This window comes from Athene noctua, chromosome 16 (assembly GCF_965140245.1).
Source record: "Athene noctua chromosome 16, bAthNoc1.hap1.1, whole genome shotgun sequence".
NCBI lineage: Eukaryota > Metazoa > Chordata > Aves > Strigiformes > Strigidae > Athene > Athene noctua.
The window spans coordinates 14,687,419-14,705,615 of NC_134052.1; the positions used below are offsets into that span (position 1 = coordinate 14,687,419).

Here is an 18,197-nt window from a genome sequence, read left to right on the forward strand (position 1 = left end):
CCGGCCCCAGGCGCTGAGGGAGGCCGCTCTCCCCTCACACCAGCGCGGATCCGGCCCTGGGGCCCGCGGGACCTGCGGCTGGGGCCCTCTGGCACAGGGTCCCCACCAGCCTGACTGCAGCTGCTCTCGGCATGGGTTTTTACCAGCTTAATTCATTTTATTTTCCTTCCAGCTGCTTTTTTTGCAGAACCTGAGTGAAGTCTTGGCCCCCTTGACGTAGCTGATGTTGATTTCAGCAGGGTCAAGAAGTAAACTCGTGGCTTGGAGGGAGACTTGTCATTTACCTACGCGCCCTTTTGAGGGAAGGTGAGGAAATGAAGCCCTGTTGAACAAGCTGAGTTGTCCTCGTTCAGTGCTGCCTTATGCCAAAATTAAATCTCTAATTTTTAGGGAGAGATGGCTTGAGAAATCAGATTAAATGAAAGCAATGCCCTCTTATTTCTAGTATTTGAGATCTGCCTCATTAATGATTGTAGTTCTGCTTCTTGCACATAATGGGTTGGGTTTTGGTTTTTTTGTTCGTTTAGTTTTAGTTTTGTTTTTTTCTAAGTGGGTGGAATATCTAGTGAGCAAAACTGTGGCTACTTCTTAATTGTTTTTAGGTCCTCCTTAGGATCCTTGGGCCAAGATAGAGTTTGTAGGTGCTGCACGGAACAAAAGGGCAGCTCCTGCCCTCACCAAGGTCCTGCAGTTTATATTTTTATACTGATTCTAATATAGAAACTTGTTTAACAATCAGTCTCAAATCTCTTTGAGTTCTGATGGCCAGATCGCAAATGTTTTGTGATGAAACAGAAAACATTGGTTTTCTTTCTCACTATTTGTATTACGGTAACACCCAGAGGCCTCACTGTCCTGCTGACTTACAAGCATAGTAAATGATAGTTCACCCAATTAGAGTATGGTGGACTGGGAGTCTCTTACACTCCAACAAAAGAAAAAATCATTGCAGTGCTTGTAAACAACACTGGTAGCAGATTATATCATCTAAATGAGATTTGTAGTATATTTTTTGACTTCTGCAGAAATCAGTGCAGTAAAAGGATTTGTAACAGAATTTTCATTGATTAACAATATGTCACTGAGATTATCTTTTAACGTGTTACATAGGTGTCTGACATCTGTTTAGAGAATGGTAATAATGCCCCTTAACTTGGCCAAAAACCTGAATTTTTCTTGAAGGTATCAAAATACCTGCCGAAATTTAGTTTGATAACTCTCTTTTGGCTTTGAACGTGCCTCTTGTGTAGGTTTCTTGACATAATCGTGCACCATTTACAATTTCTAGATATGAGCAATATAAGACCATATTTGAGAGAAGGATGAATCAAAATCAGGCTTCCAACATGTGTATAATACACTGTGTTACTGCCTGAGGTAATAGCTTGAGGCCCAGGCTAGGCCTAATACTGACTTGTGTGATGCTCTGCCGTATTAGAGAGTAGTTCCAGAAGTTACAAAGTCTTGTAACATCTCCATGCTTAATTTTGGGGATAGTGGCAAATTCTAGCCCTCATGAAAGACACTAAACAATGGAATCATCCTTTCCTTTAAATACAGTTAAAACCAGAGTCTTCTCTGTGCTCGCGTTTGGAAATTGTTAGTTTGAGTTTGCATTTACTGTTGTAATAAAATACCTGAAATGAATAGTCCACTTTCTTTTTTCTAATCAGTCACACGGAGATAAGGAAGAAAGAGTATTGCACTAATCCTCAGCACCTGGAGATGCTTTGGGTTCTTTGTTTGGCTTAGGTAGCACGTAAAATTTGGTGCGTTTTGTCATAATTCTGATTGCCGTATGGTATACCTATGGACAAAGTCAATGAGTGTGCTCTTGAGAGTCCCTGAACGAGCTGGAAAGGCTCTCTAAAGAGCAGTGCTTCAGAAACAACTGTGAGAAAAAAAGTGAGTAGCATGGCTAGAGAGTGGAACATCTGGAAGGGAAAGGGAAAGGCTTGTCCAGGGTACTTGGGTGATGGGCGCTGCTCTGAAGTCCATGTGATCGTGTATGTTCACTAGTCTCGATATAGAAACTATGTGACTATGAATCATCCTAGCCATGAGTGTATGTGGGCAGAATGTTAGAACTGTATTTGCTTCAGCATCCTAAGGTACAGGGGACTACTGCTATTAGGCTATACCTGTTATTTTAGATTCAAAGGCAGAGCATAGATATATGCACCTAAGTCCATATTTGTAGGAATTTTTTTCTTTTGCTTTAGGAAAATGTGAGTTACTGCTTCTTCCTGGTAACTTTCAGAATAATCTTGTCTATCCATTGAGAAGTATACAGTCTTTTAGAAACAAAACCAGTAAGATGAAAAGTCTCAGTTGAAGCATATAGATGAGGCAATATTTAGAATTATATCAACTCAGGATACGATTGGAGTGTAACACGGTAACCTAGGGTGTAGCACAGGTTTTTGTTTGGTTTTGGCTTTGTTGAGAGAAATATCATGGTTTGTTCTTCTAGCAAAAGAAAAAGTTAGGGCTATCTTTTTCTTCCTTTGCTAATGCTCTCTGAAATCTCAGAAGAGTTCATGTGTAAGTTACAGAATACTTTAAAAAAAAAATAAATTAGATTTTACAGGGATTTTATGCGTCCCTTTCTGCTATGAGCAGGGGGGGTAAAATTGAACATTGCCGTGCTGGAATCATCACCCCTCCTGCATCCCACACCCCCATTGAATGTAACCAAAGCAAGGATCCAACGCTGTTTTCCATCATTTTAGGATGAAAAATAAAGTCAGACATACAGAGAAATACTATCTGTTTTTCTCTCCTGTTTTTCATGTCACTGACACATTGTTTGTGAAAACACGAGAAGGGAAATCATATGCAAAGAGTGTGGCCTGTGAACAGATATCATCTGACACCATCATGGCACACGCTGTTCTTTGCAAGACAACTTCACTGAAAAGCTGCAGCAAGGAGGCTCAAGGGAGCAATGGCTGATTGCAAGGACTCTCCCGTGTCTCCCTCTGATCTTCATCATTGGAAACTGTTCCTCTTCTCATGTAGTTTCCATTAAATTGTAAGGCCAGTCTGTCTTTGCTTACTAATTGGAATGCTGTCACTGATATTTCACTTCAGCTTTTTGCAGTGTCCTTCAGGTTGGTCTGTTGTCTTTCTTCCTCATCTCTCAGTCTTGTTATTGATTACTGATACAAGGACAAAATAAACCTATTCCAAGTCAGTTTGCATGGAGAAAAACAGATGATTGCTAGTGTGAATAGCTAAACAGCAGATATTTCTGCCTGTTGTCCAAGCAGTATTCAGGCAGCTAGGCACATCTCTCTGCAATAAAAACACATTCCGAACTATAGCAGAATTTAATTGGAAAATCAGATGTTCCATGTTTCTTGATGGCTGATTTTCCACCAATTAAAAAGTAGGATGAGCTCCATTAGAGTCATAACAATGCTTGACAAATCCTTCTTTAAAGCTAATTAATGGCTGAACGGTGGAACGTACATTAGTCATAAACTGATAGCAATCTCTTCTGAAGAGTTGTTAGTTTTATTTGTGAACAATTTGGAGCAGCAATGCCACCCAGTTTACGTGAGGCTACATGTCTTCTGTTCCTGTGCCTCCTGCCAGGCTCTGAGTAGGTAGAGGGAATGGAACCCAAGGGTGAGGCTTCTCCCTGTCCAGAGCAGAAGGAATCAGGAACTGATCAGAATCAGCAGGAGGGAGAGGCAGGAGCAGAGAGGAAGGAGAAGCACAACCTGTCTTTGGGGAAACCAGCCAGATGCTACTCAGAAAGGGAGGAAGAAGGGGAATATCATTCACCTTTCCCATGCTCCCTGTGGGAATTGGATTTAGTCAGTTCTCTCCTCAAACTGTCATTTGTATTCCTAATCCCTGTGCAGTTCCTCAGCCCTCCAAGCACTCTGCTTGCTCTTTGGATATCCCATTGATCTGCTGAACTCTGAAAAGAGTTCATCCAGTTTGGGGCAGCATTGAATTTTTACATATTTGTTTTAAGCATTCAGAATGTTGTTGGAAACAAACAAAAAAAAAGAGGTGTGTTTTGGTTGTGTTCTTTCTCTCTTTTTTTTTTTTTTCCCCATGATGTTTTGTGTTTACTGGCAAAGGCAACAAGGGGTAGAAAACCAAATAAGGAGGAAAAATGACCCTTGAAAAAAAAACCTCTCAGATTTTTCAGCTCCAAAAGCCATTTAGAAAAATAAAAAAAATAAACTGTCTTCTGCAATTACCTTTTGAAAAAGCATTGAACAATTTTCAACCCACACTATCTTCTATAGCAGAAATATTTTTTATAATAGGCTGGACACTGAAATCAGGAAGTTATGAAACGATGTAAAACATAGTAATGGCTTGTGGCACTTCAATTTTTCTCATTCCAAGGAACTAGCATGTTAGTTGGCCTTTCTTTCAAATCACAGTAGGATTTTAAGGTCAGTTCCTCTATTGATTTTTTGAGTATCTGCTGTGCTTTGCAGATTTTTCTCTTGATAGGTACTGTGTTCTGTTCCTGTGGGCTGGTATATTAATAGTATTTGATTTTAAGCACTCTCATGAATCATGTTGCAAGCTACATTTAGCTATTCCTAACTATTACAATACATAAAGTTTTGAGGCAATCAGATGCTATGGTAGTGGAGGCCAGAAGAGAGCATTAGGGGAGGAGATTGAAAGGTTTGAATCCTTAGGAAATCACTTCACAAAACATGTGCCTGTTACTCACCGGTGCATTAGTTCTGGCAGTATATATTTATAGTATGTGTATTTACTTTATAGCGACATTTTTCAGGCTTCTTGAATTAATTTTTAATGTTTTGGGGGAATAAATCATTTATTATTATTAATGCATTACATTTGTTCTTCTTTGTTATTGAAAAGTCCACTGAGGAAAGTGCAGCAAGGGAAACGTTGGTAGGCAGGGAAGTTCCCTTTAGATGTTTAGCAGTATTTGTAACAGTAAAAGAAACAACTGGGAGCTGAATGAAGAAGCAAAGTGAGATTTGTGAGCTTTGCCCTAAGGGAATGACTTTTTGTTTGTCTCTGGTGCCACCAGTCACTTTTCAGCGTGTCTTGTCATTACTCACTGGGTTGGATCACGCTGCTTTGTCCACAGAGGGTTTGTTTTATGGATGCCTTGGAGTTCTGTGTCAACAGACAGCAGTGTGCTTTGGTCCCTCAGTGCTGCCCTAGAAGGCAGCTGAACAGACAGGCACCCTCACAGATTTTACCGCTGTAGGAAACATCGTGGCAGCAGCTCTTAGGAGAGAAGCAGAGTGCAGGTGTTTTGCTGCAGGATGGTACCAGCTGGGCATTCAGCGTGAAGGAAGAGGAAGGACAACACACAAGAAAGAGGTGGCCAGAAGAGGGAAGACAAGGCCTAAATGGAGAAACAGAAGCAGCACCTACTTCTAGGGCTACAAATGTAATGATTTTGTCTACTCTGCTGCAGGCTGGAAAGCTGTTATATCACAAGGTCTGAATGTTTGATGCTGAGAAATGGATCCTTGGCTTCACAGAGTGGTTAACAGTGGTTCTGAGCAAGTGGGAACAGGAATTATACCATAAATTTCGTTGATATCCAGCCCCCTTACACATCAGTTACAGCAGCAAGCTATGGCATCTCTAGCCATGTGCCCAGCCTCTTTGCTTCTTCAGTAATGCCAACTGATACCTTTGTTCCCTCCCTGTTATAAAAGCCTCTTTCCTCAGGAATTTTTTATTAACTCTTAATTTATGGATGAAAGCACAGTAGTTTTCCTTGACCTATAAACCACAAGAAGAGCTTCATCCCCTTGCATCTGCGTAGAACTTCGAGGTTCGAGATGCTGAACTTTCCCAGAGTTTTTCCAGGGGCTCCAGTCACTTCAGCCCTTTGATGCTCTTTATCATGCTGTCTCCAGTTATGCTCTGGCCCTTGTTTTTATTGATTGCTTTCCTTCCAAATCAGGCTGACTTTAGCAAACATATTTTTGATTGATTATGTTTACATTCCTTCTTAGAGTGTTTCAAATCACTGTCTAGTACTCATTTCCAGTTATGCTTGGAATGAGCTCAGCAATGTAGAAGTTACTCATACAGGGTCATGGTGATGGTGCTGCTGATTGTTATCACTGATCTATCCTGGACTCCTGGTTGATTCTTACTGATTCCCACAGTTTGTCATTAGCTCGTTATACTCTTTATCTTAAGAAGCATTCAGAAGTTTGGTAGGACATCTTAATTCTCTGAAAAGGAACTAAAAATGTATAGGAACTGCTAAAAAAGAACAACATTAGTTGTATACAACACATTACTGAGTATGTTATTTGCTTTCAAAATTTTGGTGTGCTAAAATAAAACCCCATCATTTGTCTGTGGTGACTTATTTTTAATTGTTCTCAACACCAGACTTGGTGTCACTTCATCTTCTTCTGCTACAGTCATCTCACTAGTCCTTCTGAGCTTTCCTTTGTTGGTGAAATATTCCCCCCAAAATCATAAGTGTCCCCACAGAAAACCAACCTTAAACCTGTCTTGAAGCTTGCATGTTGAAAGAATGTTATGTAAACAAAGAAACTCCTAATAATTTCTGCCAGAATCAGTCAAATTTTGTAAATTAATTTAGAAGCTCCTTGCGTGAAAGCATCCTTGAGAGCTGCTTGCAGACTGCTGGTGAGACCAAGGCATGGCTGTGAGGAAGGCAGATCAAGGAGCCTACCATGTTCTCAACACCCCCCGAGATGACATTGGAGAAGCAAGGTGGTTACAAGCAGTACAGGATGAAGTCATTGCTTGTAAAATGCTTCACAAGATCAGAACTATCGATCATTCTTGTCTATTAACAGGTGATTCGCTACAAGCCATCAGCTGTCCCCAAACAGCCTCTGTGAGAGGGATTTTTTTAACTTTATCTTATATTTTTAGGATTCATTCTTCAAAAATCAATATCGAGTTATAAAGGAGAGGATCTGTGGAGCAGAAGATAATGTGCAATTACATATAAATTCATTACAGACAAAAAAAAAAAAAAATGAACCACATTCCCTTGTCACAAGATTCTGTAAGTTTTGTATATAAGCACTGCCCTCTACTGCTCAGGGGTTTTCATTAACATGTCTTTAATTAAAAAAAAAAAAAGTTTCAACACTATTCTTTTTAATTAAAATGTTTGTATAGCCATGCCTGTAAGAAAAGGACTCAATCTTTTTCCTTTAAAGAAAAATCCTACTTTATCCTTTTTTTTACAAACATAATCCACCTGTGTTCTTATGTTAACACAGAGAATTTACAGTTTGTCAAGCTGCATGCATCTTCTCAGGCAGAAAAGTGGTAGAGGAAAACACATTTTCAAGTAATTGCATCTTTCAAAACTGACCTTAAAATCCTTCATTCTGAACTGTGACCACAGGAAGGCAAAGGAATAGAAAGATTTCAAATTGCGAAGATGCGATTGTAGCGGAAGAGGGTTTATTCCCAAAGTGAAGGCAATGCAATATATTCAAGCTATCTTGAATAAATTCTGGTTGCTATTTATCTGTTAATTTTATAGTACATTTTCTTAAAAATTATAAGGTGCCAAACGTGAGAGCGAGTTGAAAAAGACACAGAAATACTGTTAATACAGAGTCACAGCGTGATTGCAAGGGCTGAGGGTTATCACCCTCTCGGCAGGGAGCTGCTGTCGTGCCCGTGTGTGATGTACTACAGCGTTTGACCTGTGCCATAATTTACATCAGGACAGTCTTCTTTTAGAATATGATTATGTTCATCTCTGTTATTGTATCGATAGAAATTAAAAATCACGGATGCAGGAGCAAAGGTACTATAGCAAAATAGGAGGATTGCAGTCACCATGTCACAGGAGTCCAGATGTCATGACTTGTACTGTGCTAGGCTTTAACAGATCACAAGGCTTGGAGGTTTTTTGGCTTTCTTTTTTTTCCTTTTTTTTTTTTTTTTTCCTCAGGCCTGAACAGTTATTTTCTGGAAGAAGTTTGAGCTTAACTTTGTATCTTACCCCAGTAACTCCCACTTATAAAGATGAAATTTGGGCTGAGAAATAGAGAATTTCAGCACAAACCCATCCAATCAGGAAAAACAAAGCATTAGAAATGGCCTCTGCATCAGGTGGGCTCACTTACACCTGGGGAGGGTTTCTGCTGCTTTGAGAAAGACCTCTGCTGGGAAGGGAGCTTGAAGCTTGTGGAGTTGGGAGAATCTTAGTTTCTGAAAGTGTTTTGGTGGGTTTTTTTTAGCATATTGCAGGTAAATTTCTCTCTGTTTTGTCATGGGTTTTTGTTTTTTTTTTTTTTTTAGTTTGTATTGTGCTAATCATAGAGAATTGTTGATGTTAGCCATAAGGTTGCTTTGGAAGTGTGTTACTTTGTGGGTGTAAATAGTGTATTGTGGGAGAATCCTGGCTTTTAGTGGTGTTGTAACTATTTAAAATATCAATTTGGTTTGGAGAGCCTTGTTAGCCAGCTTAATGGCTCTTTTGCAGAGTGTGTAAATGTCTTTAATGCAGGTCAACCATAATGAGTTTCTTCATAAACACAAATACATTTGTTCTCCTAAGTTGCATCTCATTTATAAACCACTTGTTAAGCTTTTTGGTGGAAAATCTAACTTTTTTTCCTCGTGTTTTGCTGTGCAACTTGCTCTGATGTGTACTTCCTAAGTGGGAATAGGCTAAGGTAACTTGGTCACCTTCTGGGTGGAAAACAGCATTTATTATAATTTCAGGATAATGGCTTTTGCTTTGTTAGGGCCTGGGATGAAAGCAGCACAGACATTGTAGAGCTGTGCCAGATGAACAAGTCTCTCTGTTTATGTGTGTTCTGAGAGTGAAATTTGCTGTGCAGGCTAAAAAAATTACATGCTCCTAAGTTTGCTTAGCTTGCAAATTCTGCTATGTATCAGTGCCTAATGTTTCTTGTTTTCTTTCTGTATGTTTTTTTCCTTATACCAGTGACATAGTTCTTCAGTAATTATTGTATTAAATAAAGCACAGTTTCTAAATCAAACTTCTAGAGCTGTCTTTTCCTTCAACTGTGGCTTCTGTGATTATGATTATAGAATAAATTTCTAGTTGCTCATGAACTTTCTCTTCCCTGTTGCCTTTTACTGTGAGGCATGTGGTTAAACAAGCTTGCTTTTGCTTTTTAAAATCTCACTAAATGTGTATACCTGTGGAGGATGGATTTGTTAACTCTGGCTACGGGTCTTGCAACTAAAATGCCCTGTAATTTTTTTTTTTTTTTTTTCCCCCCTAAGTGTACTGCAGCACTTAACCAAGAGGAATAGTACTTCAGAGATGCTACTGGCTTGAATGCCTCTCAGTGGTCTGTGCTGCTGTGTTTACTGCAGAGTAGCAGCTATACAGGTGGTCTCAACTGTTTTTTAGTGTGCCTATTCAAAAGAGAGCACTGCAGTAGTTATGTATTATACCGACTTTGAAACACTGTCTTTTCAGGGGTGTGTGTATATATATATCTTCTTTTTTTCCCCATAATTTAATATTTGCCTGTGTGATGTTTTGGGGGGGGGTGTTTATAATGCTTACCTCTGATAACCAGTAGATAGCACTTCCTTAGGATGAATTGATCTATTAAGTGGTAAAGGGATTCTCAGGGCACTTAATTAAAAAAAAAAAAAAAAAAAAAAAATTTGATTGCATCTACCACTTAATCACATGTGTGATGATTTTACTCTAAAGGATTTCCTTTGGATTGATTAATTGATCCTGATTCTCAGTTGCGTAATTTTATGACCTTTTGAAAGTGTATTTGTCAGCCATACAGAAAGTATTGGAAGCAGCAGCTGAGTTGCAGTTTAGTTCACTCACACAGGGGATGGGCTGTTGTCTTAAGTAGGATGAGGGCTTGGATAATCGGGCATTCACTAGTTTCTTTAATTTCACTCTTCTGTAGAACTAGCACAGGTAGAAGATGTTGTATCTTTGATTTAAGGATGCCTCCCTATAGAAACCAGACCTAATTATTTTAAACTGTGTCCTGGATAAGTTCTCTCTTAGATATATTTCTATATAGCCATTGTTTAATTAGCATACTAAGATTATGAGAAAGCTATGGATATTCAGTGTGGTATTTGGCTGTAAAATGAGCATTGAGACACTGGGTGTGGCTGTTGTCTGCTTTGTTATGACGTGCCTTCTTAGATGTATTTTTAGGGGAAAAAAACCCCAACCCAACAGTCTTTTTAATGTTAATGTAAAAACTAAGCAAAATTTATCACACAAATCAGATGCTGAAAGCTGGATTGGTTCAGCAAGAGAGGCATTACATTGCCCTCCCCCTCCACTCTGTGTTCCTGAGAGCATCTCTCCTGTAAACTGGCAGGGTTGCTCGGAAAGTGCTAGTCTCTTCCCTTCAGATACTAGTGAGGACTCAGCAAAAGTTTAACAGCAAAGTACAGAAGCACCAGATCTCTGCCTGGGCTGCAATTTAGAAACAAGCTCAGCTTTGTCAAGACCAGGAGTTTTCCGGAATATACATGGGGATGAGGAACAAATAACGGGGGGTGAGTGCTGCCTGATGCCAGGAATCCAGCTGACTGCTCTGGGTTATCTCACCCTCTCTTTCAGACCGAGAACATGGGGGACGTGACACCAGCAGAGGAGACTGAGCTCAGGGCTGCTCGCAGCCAGCTCTTTGAGTCCAGCATGAGGAATGAAGCAAGAAGACTGAGGACTTTTTGGCGATGGCCAGGCACCTCACCTGTATCTGCCCGTGATTTGGTCAAGGCTGGCTTTTTCTTTGTGGGTCCAAGAGATGAAGTACAGTGCTTCTGCTGTGGTGGTGTCCTGAAGGACTGGGCTCCTGGTGATTGCCCAGTAGTAGAGCACCTGAAGTTCTTCCCTTCCTGCAAATTCATTTGTGGTGAGGATGTTGGGAACCAAGAGATGCTTCCTCTTCAGGAAATCTTTGACACTGTGGATGGGCAGTTCCTCAGTCTTTTGCAGGGGATAGATAGTGAGGAGACAGCCCTGCCCAACACACCAGAATACCCAGAGATGGTGACAGAGGAGATGAGACTCTCTACATTTCAGAACTGGCCGCAGTATACTGACATGCATCCTGAGCAGCTGGCTAGAGCAGGATTCTTTTACACTGGTAAGTGCTCGGGGAAATGTTTTTAACTCTTACTCAAGTTAACTTTTGAAGGTGTCGCTGTGTTTTATTGATTGTACAAATACTTGCGAGTATGTGTAGTGTAGTTAGAAACCACATCCTTGCTTCAGCCTGTGTTGTTTCACCTGCTGCTTGTGCAGAATTCATTTTGTGGTAACTCCTGTTGGGTGGTGAGGGGTCCAGTAGGTAGTTGGTTCCCTTGCCAGCAGGAGTGGAAAAAGTGTCATGTTTTAAACCGATGTTTTACTAGCAAAAAAAGTGTGTGCTTTAAGATCTATGGAGCCTACTTACTACTTGCACTTCTAAAAGGACTTGAGCAGTCAACTTGGCTTGTCATGTCTTGTATAAGCTTTGTCCTGTAATGAAGCCTTCTCTACTCAAAAAACCCAAATCTGAGTGAAACCTGTGGGCAGTCAGGCCTTTTGGCTGTTATTGTGGCTTGTTTTCATAAAGACCCTGGACTTATAATACAGAAATAAAAATTATACTTGTTTTTTGAGGAGAATAAGCAATATTTCTTGTTACCATATGAATGTCACTATAACATCGTTAGTTCCCCTTGCAAAGGCTTTGCTGGTTAGATAGTAAGTTTGAAGAAGTGCTCTTCCCTGGATTGACCAGTCAGAGGAAATATTTACAGTATGTTAATACTTGACTGTAGTTAAAATACTGGGGTCCTTCTGTTTCTCAAAGCTAGCAGTGTAGTGATATTTCTGTGTGTTACAAGTGTGACTCCTTCCATATGAAGGAATCTATTTGTCTTGTATTTGCACATCAGAGATGTGGAAGGAGGTGACAGGCAGGGTCTGCAAACTAAAGGTCCCTTGGCAGAAACAAACCTTGTGCATTCTGAATGTGTCTTGCTCTCATCGATGAAGTAAAATTGAATTGCCCCTTTCTCTGATTACTTAAGTACTATTTGTTGGTAAAGATGGGAATGGGGGGAAAAAAACAGCCTTAAACTTTGTTATAAATCTGAGATGCGACATGGTGAATGACACACACATAGGAAAGTCTGTCTAAATAACTGACCTTCTGCTCTTTTAGCTGGAGTTAGAGGAAGCGACTGGTTAGTTTGCTAGTATGTGTCTCTACTTCTGCAAAATTTTAACTCGGACTGCAGGACTGGGATCTTGCTGTAAATCCAGTTAATGCTGAGAACCTGTACCTGTCTGCTTGGAGCACAGCAGCAGGGGTGAAACAGTACACATGCTTAAATGGAAGATCATTATATGCATGTTAGCTTATCTGCTGCTTTTGTCTTTTTATTAATTTTAAGGCACACAAGACCAGTGTGGCCAGGAACACTGAATAAACTATAAAGCAGCGTCTGCAGCTGAAAACCTGTGTGTTTTGTGTTGAACTTGATTTATCATTTGCAGAGCAGCCATTTGATAGCCCAGCACAGAGATTTATTTTGGGGACTTCTTAGGCAGCAGCAGCCTGACATGGCTCTCCTCTGCATGAGCAAGAGAGCTCTGGAGCTGAGTGCTCGAGTTAAGCCAAGCAGTGCTCTGACACGAGTGTTTAGAAGATGGTGTCTGTGACTCCACCTCACTGGCAGTTTTTACATTAGGGCAGGGCATTTATAGGCAGTTCTTAACTGTGTTTGGTTTTTTTTTTCTTCTATAACTTCTGCAAAGAGAAGCACAGTAACAGGATTGGACTATGTTGAGGCAAATTCTTATACCTATGAGATGGAAGCTGTGTGCATCCTCTGCCTGCCTGCTGCTGGTTATGGCAGATTGTCATTAGGAAATGATGTTTATCACAGCTCTGCTCTAAATGCAGGCAAGAGAGGATTGGGTAGGTACGTGCATACATGGGAGCGATGGTGCTCACGTGGATGCTGCCTGTCAGCTTGTGACCCAGTTCTGGAATCATCTCAACCAGCCACAGCTCTGGGAGTTCAACCTCTCATCAGATTTCCTGCCCCTATACAACTCGCACAGCGTTGGTACATTGTCATGTGCTCCTCTGTTCTGTCTGGTAGCCTGTGTTCTGTGCTGCATCTCTCCCCAGGTCCTCAGGCAGGGCTAGTAGAGTGTCTCAGATGTCAAATAATCTCTTATTGTCTTTTTTCAGGACAAGGAGATGTTGTGAGGTGTTTTTACTGTGATGGAGGTGTGAGGAACTGGTCGTTTGGAGATGATCCTTGGAGGGAACATGCTAAATGGTATCCAGGGTAAGTCAGTCTTGATTGACAAATGTCCCTCATAGCAAGGTCAAAAGATATATGCAGAGATTTTCTAATCTGACCTAGAGTTCACCCTCTAAAAGGTGAATTAAAATCACTTTTGATCTTCACGAACAGCTTTGTTTTCTACTACTCTAAGGTACAAAAAGAAAGATATTGTAAACTTTGCTTTTCTGCAGCAGTTCTTGGTTTTTTTTTTCTGAACTGGTCTATTATCACATTTCCTGTGATCTGCTCCAAAGGACATAACAACTGAGCTCACCTTGGGCCAAACATGAAGACTGAATTAAGAGGGGATCATGAGCCTCTTACTGTTGCCCTTCATGAAAGGGGGGGGGGGGGGGGGCGGGGGGCGGAAGACCATGATATTCCATCTTCTTTAATGAATATAGTGGTTTGCTCATCACCTGATAGCACCCTTTGCTTCTAAAATTCAAACTTCTATTGCTGCTTTCACTTGAGAGACCCTGTACTAATGTATTTAATTTTTTCTGCTTATAGGTGTGAATTTTTACTGCGGTCAAGGGGGAGAGAATTTGTCAGCAGTGTTCAGGAGTCCTTTTCTACCACCCTGCTATCTCCAGTGAGTTGTGCATATTTTGTGTACAGTGGCTGGGGTTTTTGTAGATAGAGGGAGTTTTGAACATACGTTTCTCTTTTGTGACTCTCTTGTGACATTTTCAGAGAGATTCCTGGGATCAGACCGAACAGGATCCCCCTTCTTCCCAAGGTCAGTGCTATAACTGTATGGTGTTTTGTCCTTTGTTGGAAGTGGTGTAGTCTTACTTCTACCCCACCCTAGCTACCGTGCACTCTGTAGACATGGTGTTTGAGATGTTTAGATATTCTAGAATCGGTTTCACTTTATTTTTAGCAAACGTTCTCCAGCACAAGATGGAAGATTGCTTGCTTTTGTGAGACCTCTTAGTGTAAGACCAGAGACATTTAGCTAGTTTGGATAATCACGTGACTTTTGGGTACTTGCCTCACCTTCAATGACTTGTGCATGCTCCTGATGTTGTTGTCTGTCTGTAGAGTCTTTCAGACTACAGCATTTTAAATGTACTTGATAGGAGACCAGAGAACAGTTGGAGGGTCTAGTTGTTCATGAAAATGTTGATCCTGGGGATCCATTCCCATACATCACTTGCTCCTGGAAATTAATGTAGGTGCAGTTTGGCTCCCATAACTGTGGAAAAGTGTTTTTTCTCACTCTCTTGAAGAGCCTATCTGATAGGATGAGCTTAAGAAAGACTTTGAACAGACTGCCAACTGAATTTCCCACTTTACTGGTGAATGGTTAAGCTAGATTATGAGGTAGGAGAGACTTCAATGGGGATGTTCCACTTGATCTTCATGAAAGCAGTTTCAAGGCTTCTGTTCTGGAATGTGAAACAAAGATAAGGATTCTGGACTGGGGCCAAATGTGAAAGGGTTGGTTCACTGATACAGCAGAATAAACCACTCAAAATTAGTCTCTTGGCTCTTATGAAATTGCTTTTGACTTTATTGTGAATTATGACTGGAAGTAAGAACTGTAAATCAACTGGATGTTGATCTAGCTATATATAGACAGCTTGAGGAATGTTCTAGAATAGATTGCCATTTTATATATGACAGCTTCAGGGAGTGGCCTACTTCTTGCCCAGAGTTCTGCCTTTTGTGGTAAAGTATCTGCTCCCTGCTTTACAGATCCTCTGAGGAATTGGGAATTGCAGGCTCCTCCTCTGCATCAGTTTACCGTAGTGCAGAATGTCCTGCAGATGGGCTTTGACCCCACCTGGGTAGCTAACCTGGTAGAGAACAGATACATGCTGACTGGGACTTTCTACCCATCTGAGTCTGAACTGATTTCTGATCTGCTTCAGCCAGATTGGGAAGAGAGCAGCAGCGCAGAGGAAAGCAGAGGTATGCCTGACTTGCACACGCACGTTCTTGGTGGATCTTTAACCTCTTATTCATTTTATCTTGAGCACTGTTGTGAGTGTCTTGCGGGTCTACCTTCTCTCTTCCTAGGCCGGAATTAAGAGTAATAACCTGAGGCTGAAGAATGAGGTTCTGTTTTTAAAGAAACCTGAAAGAGCTGTGATTACTGGTGTAACGGGAGCTGTATCTGCCTCCAGAAGCCTATGGTGTAGATATCCTTGACATTTTCTGCTGCCTTAGACCTGCAGTAGCAGGCATCTGTACGATGTGGAGGCTTGTGCACAAAATCACATCTGATGAAGACAGACAGAGGTAGTTGCCTGAAGCAAGGCTTCTAGGATAGATGAGTGCTCCAAGCCTATTGAAAATTGAATCAGTGGCTTGATCAGAAATAGCCATACTTGTTTGTTTGGATAATATATATTCTCCTTAACTTATCTATGTCTGTCTTGTGTTATCTGTGTTGTGGAATCTGTTTGCCAAGTGAGGTTTATTTGAAGATGCAGTTCTACACGGGCTTTCTCTGGTAGCAAGCCTGCTTTCCAAGGCTCCCGTTTCCATATCACAGTCTGCCATCTCCTTAGCTAAGGCAAAAAAAAAAAAAAAAAAAAAAAAAAAAAAAAAAAAAAAAATCACACTTTCAGCTTTGTTGAATAAATAGTAGCACAGGAGCAGGAATGAGCAGTTGATGGCTCTGGCCATCTGATAGATAAATCAGCTTTGAGGACACAGTGTGATGCGGACACATTTTGGTAGGGAGGTTAACATATATAGCAACTGAGGCACCACAGAACATCAGCTTCACCAGGCTGAGTGTGTGAAGTTAACAGCAGCGTAAAGAGGTGCTTAACCTAAGGCTGCTAAAATCCAGGATATTTCATCTTTTTAAACAGCACTGTCTGAAGAGGGAGGAAAGGGGTAGCATTTAATGCCATCTTCTTTCCTGGTTATACAGATGCTGTTCAGAGAGAGACTGAAACATCAAGTTCAAGAGAAGAAATGCAGTCTGTGCAAGAAAAGGAATCAGGTGCTCTGGGCTGACAGTGGTGGTGAAATTGAGCCTAGGCATAATGGGGATGATTTTTATAGTAATGGTATCAGTAGTTATTGTATTCATTCCTTTTTTTTAATCCTGAAGGGGAGAGTGTGCTAGCTTGAATGATAACTGAACATAGAGACCTTATTCAGGAATTAGCTCCACTGTGGAGCAGACTGTTATACAAAATATTTAGTTTATCGGGATAATTTACATATTACAGTAAAAAGATGTTGATCTCTGCTCAGTCCAGCATGTGTAGATATGGTGAATCTTGTGTAGCTAAGTCAGAGTATAATAGCTGTAGTTTTTCAGCTTAAGTGAAATTTGCCTGACAGGTACATTTGCCATCTTCACAGTCGGTCTCTGAACTAAAATGATGAGCAAGTTGCAGTATGACTTCCTAAGATGACAGGACTGGCACTCTGGAGCTCTTATAATACTAACAATTTGGGCTTTTTTTTTTTTTTTCTTTTTTGGTAAAGATGAGTCTCGGATGAGCACAGAAGAACAGCTCCGGCGCCTGCAAGAGGAAAGGATGTGCAAAGTGTGCATGGACAGAGATGTGTCTGTTGTGTTTGTTCCTTGTGGCCACCTGGTAGCTTGTGGAGAATGTGCCCTCAATTTGAGATTGTGTCCGATCTGCAGAGCAGTCATCCAGGGAAATGTGAGGACTTTCATGTCCTGAACCATGATGTGCCTAAGGGGAAAGATAACTCTATACAACTCGTTCATAACACCTCCGAGGAAGAACATAAGTAAATAGTTCGATTGATGCTGGAGCAATCTTATTTGCAGGGTAGCTTGACATAAGTGTGAAAACTTATGGAATGTGCCTCCTATGCACAGTGTTTCTAGTAAGAGTTGCTGGTTTGCTGTACTCTTGCTGATTTTGCTGCAGGACTGCTCCAGGAAAAAAAAAAAACCCTCTGCTGGTTTCTTTTGTCCTCCAAAAAGAGGCTGTTGTTAAGAGATTCTCCTCCAGATTCTTGCATTCTCAAACGAATCCCTGCTCTGTGTTGAAATCAAGGGCTGTTCTCAGTAGATGGTTTCTGGTTCTTTCTCTCATTTAGCAGTTGTTTAGAGATTCTGCTAGGGTTGATGCCTTCTTTCAGTAAGTCTGAGTCAAAATGGGAGTATTTTTATACAAAATGAGTTCTGCTGAGATGAGAATACTCAGCAGCAATGTATTGTGGGGGAAGGAGAATCTAGCTTTCTCTTCTGAACTCTTTGCTGTCTTCCTCTTCCCCCTTGTTGAATTTTCAACAGCTGATGGAATGTTTCAGTAATTCTCAAATCTACGTAACTAAGTGAAAATCCTGGCCTGTTGTAGACTTTCCAACCTCTTTACTCTCAGCTGACCTCTCTAGACAGAAGGTGAAAGGCTCTTTGGTCAGGGTCATTAGATGATCTCATGGAAGCTTCTTACAGAGCCTCTTCCCTGGCTGTTGGGTACTATCCTACTAGAAGATAATCATGGAAACTTACCTTTTTAGGATTTCTGTTTGCTGTCTAAACTGATGATTCTTATTTTAAATGGAACATTCTATCATCTAGCTAAACGGAGGAAAGTTTTTGTCAATACTATAACTGCAGGGGAAAGAAAATATGTTTTTAAAATTAACTGTTCTTTTTCACTGAATAAAAAGTTTCTTTTGTTTATTTTACAGAGGTCTGAGTATCTGATTCTAGTACTATGCCCTGTGGGGGGAAAGGGGTGTGGTGGTGTCCTAAGATGTTAGAGCAGCATCAGCTTGTAGATCACTTGAACTTCTGTTCTTCAGTACTACATGGGCATGAGTGAGTGAAGCAACTGTTCTTACCATCCATTATTTTCCTTTGGAATTCGCAAGACAGCATGTGGGTCCTCCAGACTCTTAACTGCAAAAGAAGGGGTAAGGATGCAGGAGGATAAAGACCT

At 40.8% G+C, this 18,197-nt stretch overlaps 1 protein-coding gene across 1 annotated transcript; it reads left to right on the plus strand.

The window, feature by feature from the left end:
• The first annotated feature begins 10,579 nt into the window (after window positions 1-10,579).
• On the plus strand, window positions 10,580-17,837 carry BIRC7 (baculoviral IAP repeat containing 7). The gene is made up of 7 exons (XM_074920267.1): window positions 10,580-11,099; window positions 13,203-13,302; window positions 13,816-13,897; window positions 13,999-14,044; window positions 15,007-15,222; window positions 16,196-16,267; window positions 16,762-17,837. Exons 1-7 carry the CDS (start codon window positions 10,580-10,582, stop codon window positions 16,962-16,964), a joined length of 1,239 nt encoding a protein of 412 aa, XP_074776368.1. The 3' UTR covers window positions 16,965-17,837.
• Window positions 17,838-18,197: the final 360 nt, after the last annotated feature.